Here is a 25,707-nt window from a genome sequence, read left to right as displayed (position 1 = left end):
AATTATATTATTGTATATACTAGGTCATCAAATCAGTGTCAGTTCAGTCTGTCAAGTAGGTTGCCTGCAGGGATTTCTGAAGTCCACCAGGTGTCAGTATTCAGTGACACAGTATCAACACAGTGTGTCATTGTGTCAACATGCTTCATGAGGCCTCATCGACCCCTCACTATCTGCAACACCTTCTGCTAACAGAACGGATCAGGGTCAGGGTTCAGGGTTTCCAGATGAACACATCTTCCATTCTCTCCTCCAGGATCCTACCACCACACAGGACACACCTTTAAACTTTTTTATTTGCATTTCTCTACATTATCTGGTAAACCGTTGAACCCTGGTAAAATAAATTCCCAGAAATTTACAGGTTGATTTTAAACTGTACAAGCCCCGCCTTCTTTCACCATAACCAACCAATCACGTCCAGCGGAGTTCTGTGCACAGGTTCAGTTCAGACCAGGTCTGTTCTGATGGTGGGGGGGTGAACACACAGGAAACAGTATATACAAACAGGAAGTGGACATAGTGGGGGGCGGGCCCCTTAGTGCTGTCCGCCATGTCTTCTCTTTGTGGTCCCACGTGGACTGAAGAGCACCACCCCCCCGCGCCAGTGTGGTCCGCCAATCCCACAATGCACTGTGAGTGAGGCGTGTACTGGGCTGTGAAAGGGGCGAGGGAGAGGTCAAAGGTCACACCAGGTGAGTGGGTGTGATGTCACAGATGGGCAGGACTCCAACATTCAGTTTGAGCTGGAATCCAGTGAGTCAGCACCATCACCCCCCCACTCTGACACAGCCAGGATACATATGAGGATATATAAGACGTGTGTAGAAGTATGTATATATATTACATGGATGTCTATGTATGTATGTGTGTGTATATTATATTATATAATATATATATATATATATATATATATATATATGTTACAGTTATGTATATGTGTATTTGTTGGTGTTGTAGACGGTTCCCTGATGTCTGGTGCAGACACAAACAGGAACACAAACAGGAACAGGCCTGTCCACTGTACACAGTAGAACCCAAAGGAATGCAGTGGCTGAGTTTGTCCGGGGGGGGGGGGGGGGGGGGGGGGAGCACTTAGTGTGAGGAGGATGGAGGAGGTGCAGAGAGAGGAGCAGGAGGAGCAGGAAGAGGTGCAGGGCTGTGTGTGGTCCAGTTAGTCCTTCTGTTCTGGTCCCATGGTGGGGGGGCTGGTTTGGATCTGCTCCTCTGGGTGGGTCCAAAGTGTCTGTAGAATCTCCTCCTCCTCTACCCCCCCCCCCCCCCACTGTGGTGCTCCTAGAGGAGACGAAACAAGGGTTTGACCTTTGACCCACTCTGAAGAGAAGAAGAGGAGAAGAAAAGAGAGAGAGAGACTTTAATACAGGAGTCTGAACAGCATCAGAGGCAGACCAACAGAGCCTGAGGGTCAGGGTTAGGGTTAGGGTTCATTGGGTTAGGGTCAGGTTCAGGGTTAGGGTTCATCACTTTAGGGTTAGGGCTGTACGACTTTGGCAAAAAAAAAAAAACAAAAAAAAAAATCCAGATTTTTTTCCTCTAAAAACTCGATTTTTGATTTCAATTTTTGGGTAAAACTACAGAAGACAACAGAAGTCACATGTGGTTTTCATGAACAACCCATAATGGAAGGCACTGCTCCAACCTCACATCTGTGATGAGATCACATGATGAACCCACAGAAGTTTTATTTTTTTCATTAAATCTTTATTGAATGAAGTCGAGTATACAAACAATATATACAACAAGAAAATAACAGAACAAGTTTTCCAGGGAGAATCCACTACAATCCACTGTCCAAATCAGAGCAAATACTGATGGTTTTTACAGCCTTTAGTTTCCAGATTTATCCAACAGCTTTAAATAAAGTTAAACAACTTTCAACATATAAATATTATTTGATTTTGTGTTACATAACTTACATTTGTGAATGAAAAATTTAGCAAGTAAAAGAAATAAATTAATTATGAAAAAAAAAAAAAAAAAGTTTCTTTTTTTTTTGTTTTCTGGGTATCTGGCCCACAGAAGTGACACCAGTGTAAGACAGGCATCAGTTGTGTGTGTGGACCACGAAATATGAGTGATCCTCATGTGGTTCTATTTAAATATGAGTGATCCTCATGTGGTTCTGTTTAAATATAAGTGATCCGCATGTGGTTCTATTTAAATATGAGTGATCCTCATGTGGTTCTGTTTAAATATGAGTGATCCGGATGTGGTTCTATTTAAATATAAGTGATCCACATGTGGTTCTGTTTAAATATGAGTGATCCACATGTGGTTCTGTTTAAATATGAGTGATCCGCATGTGGTTCTATTTAAATATGAGTGATCCGCATGTGGTTCTGTTTAAATATGAGTGATCCGCATGTGGTTCTGTTTAAATATGAGTGATCCGCATGTGGTTCTATTTAAATATGAGTGATCCGCATGTAGTTCTGTTTAAATATGAGTGATCCGCATGTGGTTCTGTTTAAATATGAGTGATCCGCATGTGGTTCTATTTAAATATGAGTGATCCGCATGTAGTTCTGTTTAAATATGAGTGATCTGCATGTGGTTCTGTTTAAATATGAGTGATCCGCATGTGGTTCTATTTAAATATGAGTGATCCGCATGTAGTTCTGTTTAAATATGAGTGATCCACATGTGGTTCTATTTAAATATGACTGATCCACATGTGGTTCTATTTAAATATGAGTGATCCACATGTGGTTCTATTTAAATATGAGTGATCCGCGTGTAGTTCTGTTTAAATATGAGTGATCCGCATGTGGTTCTATTTAAATATGAGTGATCCGCGTGTAGTTCTGTTTAAATATGAGTGATCCGCATGTAGTTCTGTTTAAATATGAGTGATCCGCATGTGGTTCTATTTAAATATGAGTGATCCGCATGTAGTTCTGTTTAAATATGAGTGATCCGCATGTGGTTCTGTTTAAATATGAGTGATCCACATGTGGTTCTATTTAAATATGACTGATCCACATGTGGTTCTACTTAAACTGGAGGATCTGTGCATGGAACAGACCGCCCCAGGACACACTGGTTGGATTCTATCCTGGATCTGGTGGACGTGTGTGGGCAGTGGGCTGTGTGGGCTCCTGTGCTGAGGCTGATGACCCCACGACCCAGATCAGAAGAAGACAGTATGGTATGGATCCGGGACAACAGAAGATGAGTGATCCACATGCAGTTATATTTCAGTTGCGGGATCCGTGCGTGAAGCCACAGCTTACACTGGTATCACTACTGTGGGCTCATGAACAGATTTAAGGTCATTACACAGACATCTGTGACAGACCGCTGTCAATGATAGGAGGAGGAGGAGCCTACGGTAGCCTGGAGGAGGAGCCTACGGTAGCCCACAAGTGTGTGGCCCAGAGGCATGAGAAAGATGAAATCAATTTTATGATTTCCCTTTTTTAAAAATCATCCTAATTAAAAAATCAGATTTCAATTTAAAATCAATTAATGCTGCAGCCCGAGTTAGGGTTCTGGTTGTTCACTTTATGTCAGTTTCTTGGCTTTAGGATTAGGGGTCAGGGTTCAGGGTCAGGGTTCTTCACCTTATGTCAGTTTCTTGGCTTTGTTGTACAGTGAGTCCACCACTTTACTCATGTTGTGGATGGTCTCCAGAGCAGACTCATATGTCTGATCCACCACAGGCTCCTCAAACACGATCAGCACACCTGCACCCTGGTCCAGAATACCTGAAACAGAACCACAGGAGAACCACATGAGAACCAACACGATCAGCACACCTGCACCCTGGTCCAGAATATCTGAAACAGAACCACAGAAGAACCACGAGAACCAACAGAACCACAGGAGAACCAACACGATCAGCACACCTGCACCCTGGTCCAGAATACCTGCAGGGTTAGGGTTCACAGACAGAACCACAGGAGAACCAACAGAACCACAGACAGAATGTAGTGGAAAGTTCTATCTATTCCATAGGCTTTTAGATCTATTCCATATCTCCGTACATACATTCCACAGGTCATAAAACATTGATGCCCCGTTTCCACTATGTGGTATCGGCTAGACTCGGCTCGGCCTTTCTTGCATTTCCATTACGAAAAAGGACCTGGAATCTGGTACCCAGTACTCCTTTTTTTGGTATCACCTCCACTGAGGTTCCAGGACTGGGGACCAGATACTAAAATGTGACGTATAACACTGCAGACCACTGATTGGTCAGACAGTTTTCTCTGTGACCCGCCGTTTTACAAAAAACAGATGCGGAAGTGGACAGTAAATATAGCAGTACATTAATCCACACGATAACAGCCCAAAACTACACCATGGTCGGTCGAGGAGATTCAGTCTTTGGTGGCCGACGTAAAAATTCAGACGAGACAACACGCAATGAGCGAGTTTATCAGCAACTCTCTGAGCAGATGACACGGAAGTAACACACTGCATCCAGGTACTGTAAAGTGGGTAGTGTCTTGTAATGGAAACACTCTCCAGGAATACCGAGTCAAGCTGGTTCCACGTAGTGGAAACGAGGCATAAGTGACTTTGTCTGTCGTTTCTGGGATCATGTTCACCTTTCCTGCCTGTTGTGTGGAGTGTCGAAGGCCAGTCTGACACCTGTGTGGAATAAAAAGGATTTCTCACAGAACACTAATCTCTGGGTTCCGGGACTTCCTGGCACCAACTCGACAAGCTGTATACAACATAATTCTTTCTTTTCTTTTTGTATAAGAGACAAAGACTAAGTGTTTTTGGTGGACTGTCACACAGACAGCACCAGCTTCTGTTTGATCTGGTACTTGTTTGGAGCTCCAAGAAAATTACACTGAAAGACACTGAGCGCCTGAACCACCATTTCTGAGTCTGAGGACCAATTAGTAGAGCATTATTTTTTCCATAACAAGAACCACATGAGAACCAACAAGTTCACCAACACAGAACCACAGGAGAACCAACAAGTCCACAGATCAGAGTCAGCTCCACTCTGGTACCAGGTCCTGCTCTGGTACCAGACTGGGGTTAGGGTTAGTGTCCACCACTGCTGGTGTTCCACAGATGTGTATCAGACTGAACTTTAGGAGTCAGCTCCTCAAACCTACCGTGAAACTTCTTGTCTAGAATCATTTGTGATAGTTTCCTCTCCACGTCTCCCTGAAACACACACGCACACATTCATTTAATAGAACAGTTATTAGTGAGCAGGTCTGTAGTTGAATAGAAGCAGATCCACATCTGAAAGAAAAGCCTTACCTTAGGAAGTTTAATGATGGACGAGATGTGTGCGATCTGGAAAACAAAAGGACAGAAGAGGAAAGAAAAGAAAGAAGAGGACAGAAGAGGACAGAGAACAGGACAGAAGAGGACAGAGAGGGGGACAGAAGAGGATAGAGAAGAGGACAAAGAGGACAGAGAAGAGGACAGAGAAGAAGAGAGAAGAGGACAGAGAGGAGGACAGAAGAGGATAGAGAAGAGGATAAAGAGGACAGAAGAGGACAGAGAAGAAGAGAGAAGAGGACAGAGAAGAGGACAGAGGACAGGGATGAGAGTTCAACCAGGACATCAAATGAAGAACCAGGACAGAACCACTGACTTATATGAAGTCCTAGATCTGTGGATCCTGTTTGGGGTCAGCTAACATTCACTGATGCTGTATTTTTGGGTCCAATCAGACCTGTAATGACCTATTGTTTTGGCTAACGTTCCTTCTTAGTGCAGCTCTTGGTTTCATGATCAGATCTTTCATGGTTTTTGCCTTCATTTTGTGATTGTGAACCTTGTGCTTCTACATGATTAGTAAACTAACTGAAACTGAGGCCAACCTAGTTTTACAAATACGGAGGAACTGGAGAATAAAGCTACGACGGAGTATTAGGACCACAGAAGAAAAGAAAAACACTGGTCACTTCCAGTAGAAAGTCATAAAATATCCATATAAAACCTGTAATTTTATGAGAATAAAGTCATAAAATATGATTATAAAACCTGTAATTTTATGAGAATAAAGTGGAATACAAAAAGAATCACGATGTTAGGAGAATAAAGTCGTAGTTACAAAAAAAAACTCATAAAAATGTCATTCATTGATGAGATTAAAGTCGTCATATTCTGATATTAAAGTCATAATATGATCAGAATAATGTGTTAATTTAAACCAGGTGGTGTAAATCTGCTAATTTCCCAGAATCCAGTGCTGCCCTGCTGGTCCACAGCAGTAGTACCTGTGTTGGATAAAGGACTGGATCTGAACTAGACTCAGTAAATCTGCTCAGTCCCAGTAGATCATGCATATATTCACTGGGGTCAGTCCACGGTCTACTGGAAATGCACTTTGGATCAGCTGGTTCTGGGCCCTAGTTTTGGAGCCTTTGGATCAGCTGGTTCTGGGCCCTAGTTTTGGAGCCTTTGGATCAGCTGGTTCTGGGCCCTAGTTTTAGACCCTTTGGATCAGCTGGTTCTGGGCCCTAGTTTTAGACCCTTTGGATCAGCTGGTTCTGGGCCCTAGTTTTGGAGCCTTTGGATCAGCTGGTTCTGGGCCCTAGTTTTGGACCCTGGTTGTCAGTCATGATGAAACCATGTATATTTGTTTCAGGTCCAAATAGCGCTGATCCCCTCCACCCTGGATCAGGTTAGGATCCTCCATTTGTGTCCACATGTCAGTGTTCATGGACCCCTTGTTCTTTGGTAGCTCATACAGATCCATGTCCAGTCCAACTGTCCTTCATTTAATTTCAGATTTCGCATTTTCCCACTCTGGCTGTGTTTATATGGAAGTAAATCTGTCTCATCAGATTTTGAATTATAGAAGACATTGAATTTGTAGCACTGAATTTTTTTGCATTGAAATTAAGTATCTGAATTTTTTGCCTCTGATTTTTTTTTAAATTCTAAATGTATGAACATAGTTAAATTCAGAGACAACAATTCAGATACTTAATTTCAGTGCAAAAAATAATTCAGTGCTACAAATTCAATGTCTTCTATAATTCAAAATCTGATGAGACAGATTTACTTCCATATGTTTACTGCTATACTCCATCATGTTGAGCAGGTTGGTTTAAGACACTCAGTCTGACTGAGAGGGGTGTGGCCTGGGGGGGGGGGGGTGACGGATGTGCAAACCCTCTATAACTACATCTGCACTGAAGCATCATGGGAGTTGGACAAGCCTCTTGTGATAGACTATGGAGACACATGACATTCAGAGTCTGTTCAAGGCCTGGACGATTGGACGCATGTGAGATGGAGCCTACCTGGACTGGGGCCTACCTGGACTGGGGCCTAGCTGGACTGGGGCCTAGCTGGACTCTGGTTGTGGACTGGGGCCTAGCTGGACTCTGGTTGTGGACTGGGGCCTAGCTCGACTCTGGTTGTGGACCGGGGCCTAGCTGGACTCTGGTGGTGGACTGGGGCCTACCTGGACTCTGGAGAAGGGCTCGATGACCCTGATGAGGTTCTGCTCCAGCAGGTTGTGATACAGTTTGGTCAGGTGGGTGCTGATGATGGGGTCGTCCCTCAGCTCAGATTTGTACTCTGTCAGCGCCTTTTGTGGGAGGGGGGTTAAACCCAGGCTTTAATCAGATGTTCAGTGACTGTAACACGTATGACACATCCAACTGTACCCACCTGTTCAAAGTCTGCCAGGGAGCGGTTCTGACTGGCTAAAGCCACACATTTCAGAGAGTCTGTCTGCAGAAGAACACACACAAAAGACACAGGTCAGAGGTCAGGTGGACGGTGTTTTCCACACCACCATCAGCCTATCATCACATGACACCACACTGACCAACGGCTGAGGCTCGTGTGTGTGTGTGTGTGTGTGTGACTGTGTGTGTGTGACTGCCTGTCTGTGTCAATATGTTGGTGCTTAGTGTATAGTGTGGATCGTATTAAATGGAAGATGAATGTGTGACTTTGACTAGCTCTAAAGTGTCAGATGAACATCATAAATCAGACATCATGAACCACAATGGAAAAGAAGAGGAAATGTAATGTTATAAGTTGTTTGCTTAATCTTCACATTGCAAGTTGCTTTGCTTGAAGAATCTTTTTAATTTTGCAAGTCTAAGTTATATTCTGAGTTCTATTTTCCAACTGTATCTTGTATTTTTATTTTATTTGCACTGAACAGTCAGGTTTGGTTCGTGTGTGTGTGTGTGTGGTTTTTGATGAACTCACACCTGTCTGTGCTGAACTTGGAGAAAAGGTCAGATTTTATGTAAAAGATCTAATTTTATAGCTTTAGAAAGTAATTGTGGTAAAGAGAGTCGAGCAGAAAAAAACAGATTTTGAACCTGGGGATTTTTTGTGGTCCAGAAATGCTAGCCTAATAGTGCAGGTGTTAAGCAAGAGCGTACTTTCTGAAACTCTTTGCGGTTCAGCTATGCAGTTGGTTTGATTGACAGGTGTCCAGAGCACTTGTTAAACTCAAGTAAACTTTCAGCATGTGCTTTTCTTGGAATTAGCTTCTGGAGTGACTGACATGTTCTGCCCAGTAACTATTATTAACCAATAATGTGTATAATGAATTATGACACTGAAAAATGGGAGTCTCCAAGAGTCACTAAAGACTATAAAAAGGTAATAAAGGAAACTCTTTTTTGGCTTTTTTTTTCTTTTCCTGTGAGACAAATATTGTGTTTGATGCTAGACTAATTGATAACTGACTTTTTTCTTTTTGTAACTTTTTCTATTTTTGCCTGAAGCAATAAATCAAGCTTTGTTTTAACTTTTTTAAACCTCAAACCTTCTTTTTGTGAATTCTTCATTTCTCCTGGTTTGGTCCTTCCATCTGAAACATAACTGGTGAGTTAATTTAAATCACTGTGACCCCCCCCTCTGGAGCAGCCTAAATGGAGTAGTCCAGAGCCACCGTTGGTCCAAAAATCTGTGGAACACGCAGCCTTTTGTCCAAGATAACTGGAGATTTAGAGAACCAAGATGGTTTAAAGATAAAGAAACTGGGGCAGTAGTTCATTAACCGAAATTAATTGTGGTTTTTGAGATTTACTGTTTGCTGTGTGTTTACAAAGTGTCTCAACTATAGTCTTCATTGTTGTGTGCTGAACTGTGAAAATCTGAGCTACGAACACTACAGGGTGTCCCATAAGTCTCCGTACATAGGAGACATAACACATTCCATACATACAGTCACCTCCAAAAGTATTGGAACAGCAAGTTCAATTCCTTTGTTTTTGTTGCATACTGAAGACATTTGGGTTTCAGATAAAACGATGAATATGACACAAAAGTTCAGAATTCCAGCTTTTATTTGGTGGTTATTAAATCAAAATGTGTTAAACAACCCAGGAAATATGGCCTTTTCTTTGAAACCACCCACTTTTCAAGTGAGCAAAAGTATTGGAACAGACATTATTAAATTAACTTAAAGTGAATAACATTTAATATTTGGTGGCAAAACCTTTACTTGCAATAACTGCATGGAGCCTGCGACCCATTGACTTCACCAGGCTGTTGCATTCTTCATTAGAAATGCTGTTCCAGGCCTTTACTGCAGCCTCTTTCAGTTCTTGTTTGCTTCTGGGGGTTTCTCCCTTCAGTCTCCTCTTCAGGAGGTAAAATGCATGTTCTATTGGGTTAAGGTCCGGTGACTGACTTGGCCAGTCCAAGACCTTCCACTTTTTCCCCCTGATGAAGTGTTTGTTGTGTTGGCTGTGTGCTTTGGGTCATTGTCTTGTTGCATGATGAAGCTTCTCCCGATTAGTTTGGATGCATTTTTCTGTAAATTTCCAGACAGAATGGTTTTGTATCAATAAAGACTAGTGAGCCCGTTCCAGAAGCAGCCATGCAAGCCCAAGCCATGACACTACCTCCACCATGTTTCACAGATGAGCTTGTATGTTTTGGATCATAAGCAGATCCTTTCTTTCTCCATACTTTGGCCTTTCCATTACTTTGGTAGAGGTTAATCTTGGTCTCATCAGTCCATAAAACGCTGTTCCAAAACTTTTGTGGCTGATCTCTGTACTTCTTTGCAAAATCCAATCTGGCCTTCCGATTCTTTTTGCTGATGAGTGGTTTGCATCTTGTGGTATGGCCTCTATATTCCTTCTCTCGAAGTCTTCTTCGAACAGTGGATTGTGACACTTTCACCCCTGCCCTGTGGAGGTTGGCAGTGATGTCAGTGATTGTAGTCTTGGGGTTTTTCTTCACAGCTCTCACAATGTTTCTGTCATCAACTGCTGTTGTTACCCTGGGCCGACCTGTTCGATGTTTGTTGCTCACTACACCAGTAGTTTCTTTCTTTTTCAGAACATTCCAAATTGTTGTAGTGGCTATGCCCAATGTTTGTGCAATAGCTCTGATCGATTTTCCCTCTTCTCTCATCTTCAAAATGGTTTGCTTTTCTCCCATACACAGCTCTCTGGTCTTCATGTTTGCTTAGCAGAAAATGCTGTTTTCACAGGTCAAACCCAAAAACAAGAAATATTTAATGTCTCTGCAAACGATCTAAAAGGCAACACGTGGGCAACTAGAAACACCCATCAGTCACATGTTCCAATACTTTTGCTCACTTGAAAAGTGGGTGGTTTCAAAGAAAAGGCCATATTTCCTGGGTTGTTTAACACATTTTGATTTAATAACCACCAAATAAAAGCTGGAATTCTGAACTTTTGTGTCATATTCATCGTTTTATCTGAAACCCAAATGTCTTCAGTATGCAACAAAAACAAAGGAATTGAACTTGCTGTTCCAATACTTTTGGAGGTGACTGTATATGGTTCTAATATGCATTTCTTTATATTTCTTCTTTATAGTTCTTCAGCAGTGGAGGACACGCATTGAAATGTGTTCCCGACAAAATGGCAGTCATATAGAGCATATTATATAAATAAAAATGGTTTATGTCAAGAAACGTTTATTTTTCCTACTGTATGGAGACTTATGGGACACCCTGTAGTTAGACCAGTGTTGGTCAAACTGGGGAGTGGGTCCCCTGGGGGGGTGTGCAGTCCTCCCAGGGGGGTCATGGATCATTCCTGGGTGTGTGTTTGTTCTTCAGGTTGGAACATGTATCAGGTGGAACTAATGTTTGATGGTTGGATTCACCCTGGACTTATTTAATGGACAAACATCAAACCAATCTGTTACCATGGTGATCTGTGACTAGACTGGACAAAGAGTTTAGGTTTGGAGAATGGACAGGGACTGGAAAAGACACATGGAGGACACACAGAGCTAGAATGGACAGAAGAGCCGTACCCGTCTGCCAGCGTAGAGCTAGAACGGACAGAAGAGCCGTACCCATCTGCCAGCGTAGAGCTAGAACGGAAAGAAGAGCCGTACCCGTCTGACAGCTTAGAGCTAGATCAGACAGAAGAGCTGTAAGTCTGCCAGCATAGAGCTAGATCGGACAGAAGAGCCGTACCCATCTGCCAGCGTAGAGCTAGAACTGACAGAAGAGCCGTACCCGTCTGCCAGCTTAGAGCTAGATCAGACAGAAGAGCCGTACCTGTCTGCCAGCTTAGAGCTAGATCGGACAGAAGAGCCATACCTGTCTGCCAGCGTAGAGCTAGAACGGACGGAAGAGCCGTACCCGTCTGCCAGCGTAGAGCTAGAGCGGACAGAAGAGCCGTACCCATCTGCCAGCATAGAGCTAGAACAGACAGAAGAGCCGTACCCGTCTGCCAGCGTAGAGCTAGAACAGACAGAAGAACCGTACCTGTCTGCCAGCGTATCGCAGTGCCAGTTTTCCACTAATCAGCGCCTGGACATCCTCTGGCCTGAAACACAGAAGACAGAGTGTGAGGGAAAAACAGACTGGAGCCAAACACAGGACTGGAGCCAAACACAGGACTGGAGCCAAACACAGGACTGGAGCCAAACACAGGACTGGAGCTAAACACAGGATTGGAACCAAACACTAGTGGACACTTCAAATGGATCCAACATGACCTCCATGTACACATGTGGAGTCACATGATCAGGTGCTTAAATTCAGTATAAACGTCACCATAAAAACCAGTTCAGAAGACAGTTGAACCTGATTTATGAACATTCAGACCTCTACTGTCACAAACAACAGGTTTCTACCAAATGTTTGTTCTTTTTTTTCCAGAAGAATCAGAACTGAAGTGTGTGAAATGATTCTCCACCTTAGATCTGCACATCTGAACCAGTATCTGAGCCAGTATCTGCACATCTGAACCAGTATCTGCACAACTGAACCAGTATCTGAGCCTGTATCTGCACATCTGAGCCGGTATCTGCACATCTGAGCCGGTATCTGCACATCTGAACCAGTATCTGAGCCAGTATCTGCACATCTGGGCCGGTATCTGAGCCAGTATCTGCACATCTGAGCTGGTATCTGAGCCAGTATCTGCACATCTGAGCCAGTATCTGAGCCGGTATCTTCACATCTGAGCCGGTATCTGCACATCTGAACCATTATCTGAGCCAGTATCTGCACATCTGGGCCGGTATCTGAGCCGGTATCGGCACATCTGAGCCGGTATCTGCACATCTGAACCAGTATCTGAGCCAGTATCTGCACATCTGAGCCAGTATCTGCCCATCTGAGCCAGTATCTGAGCCAGTATCTGCACATCTGAGCCAGTATCTGCCCATCTGAGCCAGTATCTGAGCTGGTATCTGCACATCTGAGCCAGTATCTGCACACCTGAGCTGGTATCTGCACATCTGAGCTGGTATCTGCACATCTGAGCCGGTATCTGCACATCTGAGCCAGTATCTGTACATCTGAGCCAGTATCTGTACATCTGAGCCAGTATCTGCACATCTGAGCCAGTATCTGCAGATCTTTTAACTACACGTCTTTGAACCAGCTGGTTCACATGTGGACCAGCTGGTTCACATGTGGACCAGGTGACTTACGCATTGAGCATGATCTTGCAGAGCAGCATGTATTTGAGCGCTGTGATGGCTCTGGGACTGTCGATGGAGTCGTAGCCTTCAAAGGCCTCATAAAAGTAGGAGTAAGCCGTCTTCCAGTCCTTTTCCTCTGCTGCGTGGATGATTCCTGCAAACACACAAGAGTCAGGTGACCATGAGGGGGCATGTCCTGCTGGGCGTCCAGAACCCCTGCAGAGCCTGGACATGTAAGGTTGGATTCACATAGGGTCAGGGTTAGGGTCAGGGTTAGCATCAGGGTTAGGGTTAGTCTTACCTGACTGCATGTCCAGTGCTGCCTGCAGTTTGGGGGGGCAGTAGATGGCGTTGGCTGTGGTTCTGGCTGAGGTGAGTGCGGCCCTGGCCTTAGGCAGGTTACTAAGGGCGTGGTAGGTCTTACTCTCCAGCAGCTGGACCTCCACCAGCAGGGCCTTGTCATCCATCTTTTTGAGTTCCTGCAGCAGCTGGGAGCCTGCAGGGTGAGGGTTAGGGTTAGAATGCATGTTCTGTCCAAACAGGTGGACCACAACATGGAGCCAGTGTCAACTGTGAAGGATGAAGACATACCGAGCTGCAGCGCCTCCTGGTACGACTGAGTGTCAAAGTACAGAGAGACCAGACGAGCCTGAGAAAGAAAGAACACAACAACAACATTATTATCATCACCATTATCATTATCATTATTATTATTATTATTATTATTATTATTATTATGTTCCAGGTGTATCACTAGTTGGTTTCAGTTTCAGTCAGGGTGTTTTCAGTCTTCTTTCTGCTGGTTTCAGTTTCAGTCAGTGTGTTTTCAGTCTTCTTTCTGCTGGTTTCAGTTTCAGTCAGTGTGTTTTCAGTCTTCTTTCTGCTGGTTTCAGTTTCAGTCAGGGTGTTTTCAGTCTTCTTTTTGCTGGTTTCAGTGGAGTCCATGCACATTTTGCAGTTTTATGTGTCAGACCAAACAGAGCTAACTGATGGAAGTCAAATGTTCTTCAGTGTAACTTCATAGTCTTAATAAAGTCAGACAAACACCTCAACGAGGGATGCAAATTATCCATTAATTCACTAATCGTTAGTTGGTTGCCCTTATCAATCAATTAAAGATTAATTGATAAGCAGCAATTTTCCTGAGAACCTAAATTTCTTTTTCAATACAATCTATAAGAATAAAAGCTAAATATAGTTCATATACTTCATGATAAAATCATGTCATATTCATTAATGATTGATTTATTGAACCATTGGATACAGTCAGTGTTTCCTGTGGAATTCATCTGTTGATGTGGCGGTGTGGAATGGGGGGGTACATGCATGTGCATTTCGTTGGCGGGGGGGGGTACTCGCACGCGCGCAGTATGGCCGGCGTCCCTTTCTGCCCTCCTTCTAATACCATGGGGGTACAGGGCGGTTCAGTCTGTGCCCTCACAGAAGTGACAGTGAAACTTTTCACTCATTTCTCTTCTCCTTCCGAAGCTTCACAAATGCATTCCATCCCTGTGGTCTGGATCTGGAGTCTGGAGGATGTTTGAACTTCTGTCTCACTGACCCTGGACTAGACCAACCTCCAGGAAGACGCTACGATACCGACCCCACATTTACGTGTGGATTTAGTTGGAGGTGCACCACTCCCACAAACAGACGGTCGGTCTGTCTTTGGCTCCTCCTCCTCCTTGTCCAAACAGACATTCTAACTCATCAACTCCATGATCTGGTTCAATGACCGCCTACTCCAGCTGTGGCGTCACAGTGTGGACAAACCAACAGCCTTCGGACAGGTGTGGACAGGTGGACAAGGGCAATTAACTGACAATTAATAATTTAATCGAGCAAATTCTTATCAACAATTAATCATTAGTCGATTAATTGTTTACATCCTTAACCTCAACCAGAGTCAACCCACTGCCACATTTAACTGGGACAGTCCTATTGGGTCATTCCATGGCAACTCAACCAATGGTCCCCACATGTCCCCCTCAGAAAATTCTGAAAAAAATTCACACTTGTTCACCTACGAGATAAACCAACACATCCAACATTTTAATGGCATATCTGTAATAGTTTAACAGATACAACCCTTTGAAATTTTTTTTTTTAATTTTGTAAATGTGCTTTTGGTCCAACTTTGAGCAGCTCTATGTCCTTAGGTATTCCATCCACACTGCTGAAACTGACTGTCTGGGCTGAAATCCCCCTGAAAAGACCAGATTTGGCATCAGAATAACTGTAGGTGCCTTCATGTTTGCTCTATGAGGCCTTGAAATCAGGCCCAAAGGCTCATTCTTCAAATGTCCTCTCTCTTCAGACTGTCACTGGGACAGAATGGATGAATGGTCACACCTCATGTTTTTACATGGATTCTTCTGGTCCAGATGCAACAATCTACTGAAAAAGACCACATTTAATGAAAAGTGTTGATGTGAGGACATGACGAAAATGGGTCCAATTCAATTTGTCACAAAAGTACTCTTTATTTGAGCACCCACATGACCATGTGGACAGTTCATGAACATTTGGACATTTGGACCATGTCTTCATAAATGTTTAAGATGTTGTGCACAAAATTTTAGCTTTGGAATAGAACTGGTTCTATTTTTAATATTTTTCTTACTGCATGACTCTTTTCTTCAAATTGTATCCAAACATAGGTGTAAATGTCAATTTGAACAGTAGAATGGCATTGATTATTGCACAAGTTCTGATAATACTGCAGATATTTGAACTAGGCTGTGGAACTGCATGATGGTTCAAATAGAATAATTCTAGATTTACCAGAAGTGGCTCAGGTTGATGCCTGTAGTAGAGACTTCTGGGAAATTGGAGGGAGCTGGTCAGTTGACCCAGTTTCACCAGGGTCAGTGACAGAAATGGAGCTCAGATTTCCAAGAATTTTTATGATGCTGATCAGCCTAATTTTGGGAATTCTATTCATAATCCTGAACAAACTTATTCATCATGGAGGAAAAATGTGTTGTTGGATTGATCTGAAAGGATCAATGTCACAGAAAGACATTATCAAGACAAACAGGCTTTCTGAAAATTTGGGGATTCTGGGAAATTTGCAAAATTAAAAAAAAACAAAACATGAATTTTCAAAGGGCTGTATCTGTTAAACTATTACAGATATGACATTAAAATGTTGGATGTGTTGGTTTATCTGGTAGGTGAACAAGTGTGAATTTGTTCAGAATTTTCTGAGGGGGTCATGTGGGGACCATTGGTTGAATTGCCATGGAATGACCCATGCGAATCACAATTTACAGATCACAGTGGATCTGCAAATACACAAAACATTAAATAACAGGAAGAATATTATTAAAATTCCACATACTTCTCTTAAAACATTTTAGGTATTCAGATTTTTTGTCAAAGGCTAGTCTGTAACTGTAAATATTCTTATGTAATGTAACTTTTGTTACACTCAAACAAAGAGAAAAATGTACAGTTTTTACTATTTATAGGTTATTCTGATAGTATTTTACTGGTCTGATCATTTTTACATTGAATTGACCTAAAATGATTTGAACATCGTTGATTGTTCATATCTTCAGTAATTTTTGCATTTCATAAATTCATCCTAGGGGCTGAACTGAACCCTTTGGTGGGCCGGACTTGGACCCCAGGATACAGGTTTGACACCTGTGGACTAGACTCCTAGTTTCCTGTGTCTTGGTGCAGTTCTCTGCCTGTTAACGGCCTGTGGTCACCTGAGCCCACCTGAACCCACCCCAGGTCTAACACCTGTCCTGAACCCAGCCCAGGTCTAACACCTGTCCTGAACCCAGCCCAGGTCTAAATGACGTCACCTCCAGAGCTTGTCTGAGGAAGGTCCTCTTCTCGGCCTTGGCCCACTGGATGCACTCCAGACACAGCTCCACCTCCTGCCCCGTGGCCGCCTCCATGTCCAGGAACAGGTCCAGCAGGGAGCGCACCAGCCGAGCCGCCTTGGCCTTGGAGATGGAGTTGAGGAAGGGGCGCACGTACTTCAGCAAACCCCCTAATTCTGAGGGCCCAAAACAAAGGCTTATGAGAGATGGGAGGGAGCTTTGTGCATCATTTAACCCACAGTTGTCAAACATGCGGCCCAGGGGCCAAATCCGGCCCCCCTGCCAAAGGGTCTAATCCGGCCCGCCAAAGGGTCCAATGCGGCCCTGCAGGATGAATTTGTGAAATGCAAAAATTACACTGAAGACATTAACAATCAGTAGTATCAACATCCTTTTAATTCAGGTTCCACACACAGACACATACAGTCCAATTAGATTTAAACTGGGTCAGAACCAGTAAAATATTATCAGAATAACCTATAAATAATGACAACCCAAAATTTTCTCTTTGTTTTTTTGGTGTAAAAAAGTAAAATTACATGAAAATGTTTCCATTACCAAACTATACTTTTACAAAAAATGTGAATAACCTGAACAAATATGAACAAACGGAAATGTCTTAAGAAAAGTAAATGTAATTTGACCAATATTCTGCCTGTTACTAAATGTTTTGTGTGATTATAATGCACATGTGTAAATGATAAACTGAGGCAGAATATTGGTAAAATTACACTTGTTTTTCTTCAGACAATTCAAGTTGTTCATGTTATTCAGATTTTTAAGGAAACTTTGTAGATGTAAACCTGATCAGAATGTAATTTAACTTTTTTTCACTGTTATTATTTTACTGGTTGGGTCCACTGCAGATCAAACTGGGCTGAATGTGGAACTGAACTAACATGAGTTTGACAGCCCTGATTTAACCCTTTCATGCATGAATTATGAGAACCTTAATCAAGATTTTTTTTTTTTTTCCTGAGTGTTTTTATTCCTCTTTAAGCATGAAAAAAAACAATGTGATTGATTTTTTTTTTTTTTTTCATATGAATGGGGTTCCAAAACAGTCCAGTCAGCTGGACACCATGCATTTACTGACATACTGTGTGAAAACTATCAAATACATGTTTTTAATGCTGTTAATCTGTTCTCACATTTGAACATTCTAGAACCTCCTCAGACCCAGCAATGCATTTGTGTCCTCTGTAGAGTGTGACAGCTTTATTTTAAAAAAAAATTTAAAAAAATGCTGTCCACTGCAAAGGACATTCCATAATTTAAAAAAAATCTATCTGAAAAAAACTGTTTCCAATCAAGACAACTATCAAATGTAAAAAAGCCAAACTTTCCTTTCCTGGGTCTCTAGATATTACTCAGATATGCCAAAAAAAAAAGTTGTTTAAAAAAAAGCCCTGTTAATTACAGTCTAATAACTATTAGCAATTGATTTACACTCAAATATGTTAGTGCAGATCAGGCTGAACAAGGACAGTAATGGTCTGAATGTCAATGTATTATTATGGGATGGTGCATAAGTGTCCACTGTGTTGGCTGATATGGAACTAAAACAGGGGTGCCCAATCCTGGTCCTCGAGAGCTACTGTCCTGCATGTTTTAGATGTATCCCTCTTCCAACACATCTGATTCAAAGGATAACCCTATCATCTAGCACTGCAGATGCCTGATAATGACCGTCAGGTGTGCTGGAAGAGGGAAACACCTAAAACATGCAGGATAGTAACTCTCGAGGACCTGGATAGGGCACCCCTGAACTAAAACAACCAAACCTGTGAATATACAAGAGAACAGCTGGGGAAGAACTGTCCACTGGAGTGACCACTGTGCATGAAAGGGTTAAAGACCACACAGCAATCACTGAGGACAACATTCACAGTCCTTCAGTATTTTAGGTCTGGTTCAGTCCAAACAGGATCTAATAGTCTTATATTAGATCACGGTTGACATGTGAAGGAACAGTTGCATCTGTGTTTATCTGACACAGATAATGTACACAACTTTCAAACACTGTACAATAGTCTGATATCAAACTAGTCTGTGACCTGTGGAACCATGGCTTCTACATGTGGTGGTTCAAATGCTGGGGAGAGCAGACTTCAGGGAAAAAAGGTGAGTCTGTATTTTATAAGTAGTGACATAAAAATTGTTTGGTAAATTATTCTTTAAAATGCAAGCAACAATTAATAAACAGTGTTAATATACAGTATTAGCCCTTATATGCATACTGGTCACTCCAGTGGTCACTCCAGCGGTCACTCCAGTGGACAGTTCTTCTCCAGCTGTTCTCTTCTATATTCATGGATTTTGTTGTTTTAGTTCCAGATTAGCCAACACAGTGGACACTAATGCACCATCCCAAACACTGCAGTTCAGAAAATTATTGTAACTTTGCTGTTCTTGATAAACCTGATCTGCACAAACATGTTTGAGTGGAAATCAGTTGCTAACTGTTATTAGACTGTAATTAACAGTTTTATGAAACAATTTTTTTTAAAATTATTATTATTATTATTATTTTATTTTATTTTTTTTGCATATCCTCCTGAAACCCAGCAATGCATTTTGTCCTCTGTAGGGGACAAAAGTTTGACAGTTTTACTTAAATGCTGTCAATTGCAAAGGACATTCCATTTACAAAAATAAATAAATAAATAAATAAAAATGATTTTAAAAATGTGTTTGAAAAAACTGTTGCATTATGCAGTTTCCAAACAAGACAATCCTTCAGTGTAAAAAGCTAAAATTGTAAATTTCCTGGGTCTCAGGAGGATTTTATCTCCATGAAATGAGTAATAACTAATATTTGAGGAGGATAATGTGAGAAAACATCAGATTAACTGCATTAAAAATGTTTTTATTTCATAGTTTTCACACAGTTTATCACTTTCTGATGATGAGTTTTAAATACACATTTCTTTGCTTCATAAATTAAACCCATGGTGTCCAGATGAATGGATATTTTTGGAACTCCATGAAAAATAGGTTCATCCATCCATCCATTTTCTTCCGCTTATCCGGGGCCGGGTTGCAGGGGCAACAGTCTAAGCAGGGATGCCCAGACTTCCCTCTCCCCAGACACCTCCTTCAGCTCTTCCGGGGGGACCCCGAGGCGTTCCCAGGCCAGCCCACAGACATAGTCTCTCCAATGTATCTGGGGTCTTCCCCGAGGCCTCCTCCCGGTGGGACATGCCCGGAACACCTCCCCAGGGAGGCATCCAGGAGGCATCTGAAACAGACGCCCGAGTCACCTCAGCTGGCCCCTCTCGACGCGGAGGAGCAGCGGCTCTACTCCGAGCTCCTCCCTGGTGACTGAGCTCCTCACCCTATCCCTAAGGGTGCGCCCAGCCACCCTACGAAGGAAACTCATTTCGACCACTTGTATCCGGGATCTTGTCCTTTCGGTCATGACCCAAAGCTCATGACCATAGGTGAGGGTAGGAACGTAGATCGACCGGTAAATCGAGAGCTTCGCCTCTCGGCTCAGCTCCTTCTTCACCACAACCGACCAGTACAGCGACTGTATCACTGCAGATGCTGCACCGATCCGTCTGTCAATCTCAGGCTCCATCCTTCCCTCACTCATGAACAAAAACCCAAGATACTTAAACTCCTCCACTTGGGGCAAAGACTCCCCACCGACCCAGAGAGGGCAAACCACCTTTTTCCAGTCGAGAACCATGGCCTCAGATTTGGAGGTGCTGATCCTTATCCCGCTCGCTTCACACTCGGCTGCAAACCGCCCCAGGGCACGCTGAAGGTCCAGGTTCGATGAGGCCAACAGGACAATGTCATCTGCAAAAAGCAGAGATGAAATCCTGTGGTCCCCAAACCGGACCCCCTCCGGCCCCTGGCTGCGGCTCAAAATTCTGTCCATAAAAATTATTAACAGAACCGGTGACAAAGGGCAGCCCTGCCAGAGTCCAACATGCACCTGGAACAGGTCTGACTTACTGCCGGCAATGCGAACCAGGCTCCTGCTTCGGTCATACAAGGACCGAATTGCCCTTAGCAAAGGGCCCCGGACCCCATACTCCCGAAGCACCCCCCACAGGATACCACGAGGGACACGGTCGAACGCCTTCTCCAGATCCACAAAGCACATGTGGACTGGTTGGGCGAACTCCCATGAACCCTTGAGAACCCGATGGAGAGTATAGAGCTGGTCCTGTGTTCCGCGACCAGGACGAAAACCGCACTGTTCCTCCTGGATCCGAGGTTCGACTATCGGTCGGATCCTCCTCTCCAGTACCTGGAATAGACTTGCCCCGGGAGGCTGACGAGTGTGATCACCCTATAGTTGGAGCACATCCTCCGGTCCCCCTTCTTAAAAAGGGGGACCACCACCCTGGTCTACTAATCCAGAGGTACTGTCCCCGACTACCATGCGATGTTACAGGGACATGTCAACCAAGACAGTCCCTGCACATCCAGAGACTTAAGGTACTCAGGGTGAATCTCATCCACCCCCAGTGCCCTGCCACCAAGGAGCTTGCCAACCACCTCGGTGACTTCAGCTTGGGTGATGTACGAGTCCACCTCTGAGACCTCAGCCTCTGCTTCCTCCATGGAAGACGTAGCAGTGGGATTGAGGAGATCCTCGAAGTATTCCTTCCACCGTCCGACAACATCCCCAGTCGAGGTTAGCAGCTCCCCACTTCAACTGTAAACAGTGTTGGTGGTGCACTGCTTTCCCCTTCTGAGGCGCCGAATGGTTTGCCAGAATTTCCTTGAGGCCGACCAATAGTCCTCCTCCATGGCCTCCCCAAACTCCACCCAGACCCGAGTTTTTGCCTCCACAACCGCTCGGGCTGCAGCATGCTTGGCCTTCCGGTACCCATCAGCTGCCTCGGGAGTCCCACGGGCCAACAAGGCTCGATAAGACTCCTTCTTCAGCTTGACGGCATCCCTTACTTCCGGGGTCCACCACCGGGTTCGGGGATTGCCGCCACAACAGGCACCGGAGACCTTGCGACCACAGCTCCGAGCAGCCGCTTCGACAATGGAGGTGGAGAACATGGTCCACTCGGACTCAATGTCCCAGCCTCCCCCAAGATCTGGGAGAAGCTCTCCCGGAGGTGGGAGTTAAAGACTGCACTGACATCGGGCTTTGCCAGACGTTCCCAACAGACCCTCACAACACGTTTGGGCCTGCCGAGTCGATCCAGTTTTCTCCCTCGCCAGCGGATCCAACTCACCACCAGGTGGTGATCAGTTGACAGCTCCGCCCCTCTCTTCACCCGAGTGTCCAAAACACGCAGTCGGAGGTCTGATGATACGACAATGAAGTCGATCATCGACCTCCGGCCTAGAGTGTCCTGGTGTCAAGTGCACTTATGGACATCCCTGTGTTCGAACATGGTGTTCGTTATGGACAAACTGTGACGAGCACAGAAGTCCAATAACAAAACACCACTCGGGTTCAGATCAGGGAGGCCATTCCTCCTCATCACCCCCCTCCAGGTCTCACTGTCGTTGCCCACATGGGCATTGAAATCACCCAGGAGAACAATGGAGTCCCCAGTCGGAGCACCATCCAGCACCCCTCCCAGGGACTCCAAGAAGGCCGGGTACTCTGCAATGCTGTTCGGTCCGTAGGCTGAGACAACAGTGAGGCACCTGTCCCCGACCCGAGGGCACAGGGACGCGACCCTCTCGTTCACCGGGGTGAACTCCAACACATGGCGGCTGAGCTGAGGGGCTATGAGCAAGCCCACACCAGCCCGCCGCCTCTCACCACGGGCAACGCCAGAGAAGTGGAGAGTCCAGCCCCTTTCGAGGGGTTGGGTTCCAGAGCCCAAGCTGTGTGTGGAGGTGAGCCCCACTATATCTAGACGGTATCTCTCAACCTCCCTCACAAGCTCCAGCTCCTTCCCTCCCAGCGAGGTGACATTCCATGTCCCAAGGGCTAGACTCTGTGTCCGGGAATCAGGTTGTCGGGCTCCCTGCCGTCGACTGCCACCCAATCCACAATGCACCCGGCCCCTACGATTCCCTCGGTGGGTGGTGAGTCCACCGGAGGGCGGGCCCACGTCTCTCCTTCGGGCTGGGCCCGGCCGGACCCCGTGGTTAAAAATAGGTTCATAAACAAATATATTTGCATTGTTTTTTCATGCCTAAAGAGGAATAAATATGGGACCAATGGCCCTGTAGCTTACCAGCAAAATTAAAAACTCTGGGAAATGTATCCAGATGCCATTTATTATCACCCAGTTCTGTGCATTTATTATATTACAGAAATAGCCCATGTTTTGGTCATATTCCAATCAGATCTTTAAAAAAATTCAAATTCCAACATGATATCATTGATATTTACTGATTTATTGGATCAATCCACATCCTATCTCTTATAATGGGGAAATTTTTCAAAGTGCACCAAATCCAGAATCAGATCCGGATCGAAATAATTTCAATACCTTGTGTTGACATCATCGTACAGAAGCTGTGTAACAAGTCTGAAGTCAATCAGAACTGGAGTTTCGGAGAAGAAGACGATTGAAATTTTTTTCCCCATAAAAGCCCATGTTAAATTTTCCATAAGTTCCCGGATCCAGAAGAAGATCCTGATCAGCATGCGGCCATTATGTTTTGGTCATCTCTCCATCAGGGCTGTACCGTAGAAATTTCAAGGTGATATCATTTATATTTACTGAGTTATTGCATTGATCCACTTCCTATCGCTTATAATGGGGACATTTTTCAAAGTCACACCAAATCCAGAATCAGATCCAGATCCAAATAATTTCACCAACTTTTGTTGACATCATCATAAAGAAGCTGTATACCAAGTTTAAAGTCAATCGGAATTGTAGTTTTGGAGAAGACGACGATTGAAATTTTTGTAACGAACGACAGACGACAACGACGATGGATGACAACAGACGACGACGGACGACGATGGATGACAACAGACGACGACGGACGATGATGGACGACGACAGACGCTGCATGACAACAATAGCTTACAGCCTGTCAGCCGGTAAGATAAAAACACTCAAGAAAAAAAATATGGATTAAGGTTCTCATATTTCATGCATGAAAGGGTTAATATGCAGTATTAATAATCAGTATTTATAAATAGTATAAATGCCCAGGTACACAGGTACAGAATGAAATAGTGAGGAACACAGGAAGCATCTGGGGGGGGGGGGAGACAGTGATCTGAAAACAGGTGTTACCTGCAGCCTGTCCGGTCTTGGCCAACAGCCCCCCCAGCTCCAGGATGCTCTGTTCTTTAACACGGACTGCCTCCTCATCAGTCTGTTGGACATCCCGCTTCACTACAACACACACACACACACACACACCATTATATACAGGTCTATATGGGGCTCTGTCCTTCTACTTCTGCAGCACAGGTGTCAAACATGTGGCCCGGGGGCCAAAACCGGCCCACCAGAGGTTCCAATCTGGCCCTGGGGATGAATTTGCAAAGTGCAAGTTAGGGCATCAAACTGAAAAATATTATCATAATAACCTATAAATAATGACAACACCAGTTTTTTGTCTTTGATTTAGTTTAAAAAACATTAAATTATGAAAATAACGTGAAAAATCTAAAATGTCTGCAGTAAATTCAGCCCAATTTTAACAATATTCTGCCTGTTACTAAATGTTTTGTGTCTTTGTAGATCTGATCTGTAATGCACATGTCTAAATGATAAGTCGAGGCAGAATATTAATAAAATTGCACTTATATTTTTTAACAAATTTCTTTTTTTTTCAGGTTATTCACATTTTTTGTTTGGTTTGTACATGTAAATATTGGCATAATTGAATGTTCTTTTTTAGCACTAAAACTATTTAGAGTTGTCATTAATTATTGGCTACCGTGCTAGTATTGTACTGGTCCAGCCCACTGCAGATTAAATTGGACTGAATATGGAACTGAATTAAAATGAGTTTGACACCTGTGTTCTAGAGGATGACATTCAGTCCTGTTTAGCTCCAGGTGTATTTATTTGTGTATGTGTCATGGGTTGTGTGTGAATGCACAAGCAGAACACTGGTCCAACTGTGAAAGGCTGGAGTAGTCAGATCAGATGACAGAACTATGACAGATACACTGAAGCTTTAAACAGGACAAACACAGGCTGATGTCAGGTGGTCAGGATAGTACCAGAACTGTTCCAGTTCGGCCTGACAGCAGACCCACAGGGGCTAGCTGCTAACAAGGCTAACGCTAACTGTTTGCTAACTGCAAATGAATGAGCCGCGTTAGCGAACATTACCTTCTGTGCTAAGCTAGCCGGTATGTTGCTAGCCGGCTACCCCGCTGCTGCTGACTCACTGTGAGAACAGGGAGAGAAAGAAACTGCAACCACTGGGCTAGCTAACGCACCTTAGCTTAGCCGCTAACACACCTTAGCTTAGCCGCTAACAGTGGGGCATGCTAACTGCAGTTCTCCCCTTTTGAACTGTGGTGTTCAGTGTCCGTGTGTCCTTAGTTCTGTCCGTGTGTGTGTTTAAAACTCACCTATTGAATGTAAAATGTCGATGGAGGCTTCTCGGTCCGTCCCCAGAAGAGACTGTGCTCTCTGAAACTCAGCCACTGCCGCGGCTGCCATCTCTGCTCCGCTCCGTTCTGCCGGGCCCACTTCCTATTTCCGGTCCCATTTCCGGTCCGGTGATCCACACGGTTGCACCCACAGCGCCTCCTATAGGCCACACTGGGAACATATCCATGCAAGTTTGGAATTATACGTATTTATTTTATTCATTATTTTTTCCTTGTATGGAAGAGGATTAAGGGCCACTGGGAAAAAATCAGGTTAAATTTTTAAATTATCATTCAGAGAAAAAGTCAGAATTCATACTTTTTTTCCTGTACTGAGGTTCTGCTCACTGGTTCAAAATCAACTTTATCCAAAACTGAATATGGACACCTCCACTGCACCCCCCCCCCCCCGAGTCTGGCTGTCATCCTCCACAGTACTCGACCTTTTCTCAATCTGCTCACTTCTTTTTTTTTCAAAGTGTTCTGATGATTTCTTTGAAAAAAAAAATACAT

The 25,707-nt window shown here is 43.9% G+C and overlaps 1 protein-coding gene across 1 annotated transcript; it reads right to left on the bottom strand.

The window, feature by feature from the left end:
* Positions 1-277: 277 nt before the first annotated feature.
* On the bottom strand, positions 278-25,292 carry LOC115416601 (26S proteasome non-ATPase regulatory subunit 11A-like). The gene is made up of 13 exons (XM_030130419.1): positions 25,174-25,292; positions 23,876-23,977; positions 16,665-16,861; positions 13,438-13,495; positions 13,148-13,342; positions 12,856-13,000; positions 11,681-11,741; positions 7,624-7,686; positions 7,415-7,540; positions 5,251-5,286; positions 5,100-5,151; positions 3,585-3,728; positions 278-1,335 (listed from the first exon to the last, which is right to left on the bottom strand). The coding sequence occupies exons 1-12, from the start codon at positions 25,262-25,264 to the stop codon at positions 3,586-3,588; spliced, it is 1,269 nt and encodes a 422-aa protein (XP_029986279.1). The 5' UTR covers positions 25,265-25,292; the 3' UTR covers positions 278-1,335; position 3,585.
* Between the last annotated feature and the right edge of the window lie 415 nt (positions 25,293-25,707).

The sequence above is a fragment of the Sphaeramia orbicularis genome, unplaced genomic scaffold (genome assembly GCF_902148855.1).
Source record: "Sphaeramia orbicularis unplaced genomic scaffold, fSphaOr1.1, whole genome shotgun sequence".
Lineage (NCBI taxonomy): Eukaryota > Metazoa > Chordata > Actinopteri > Kurtiformes > Apogonidae > Sphaeramia > Sphaeramia orbicularis.
This window is presented reverse-complemented; position numbering and strand designations above follow the sequence as displayed.

Coding starts and splice junctions, on each gene's coding strand:
- LOC115416601 (XM_030130419.1), bottom strand. CDS start 25,264: ATGGCAGCCGCGGCAGTGGCTGAGTTTCAGAGAGCACAGTCTCTTCTG. Junction 13,001..13,147: donor AGCACTGGACATGCAGTCAG/GTAAGACTAACC, acceptor GTGTGTTTGCAG/GAATCATCCACGCAGCAGAG. Junction 3,729..5,099: donor TCTAGACAAGAAGTTTCACG/GTAGGTTTGAGG, acceptor GTTCTGTTTCAG/GTATTCTGGACCAGGGTGCA.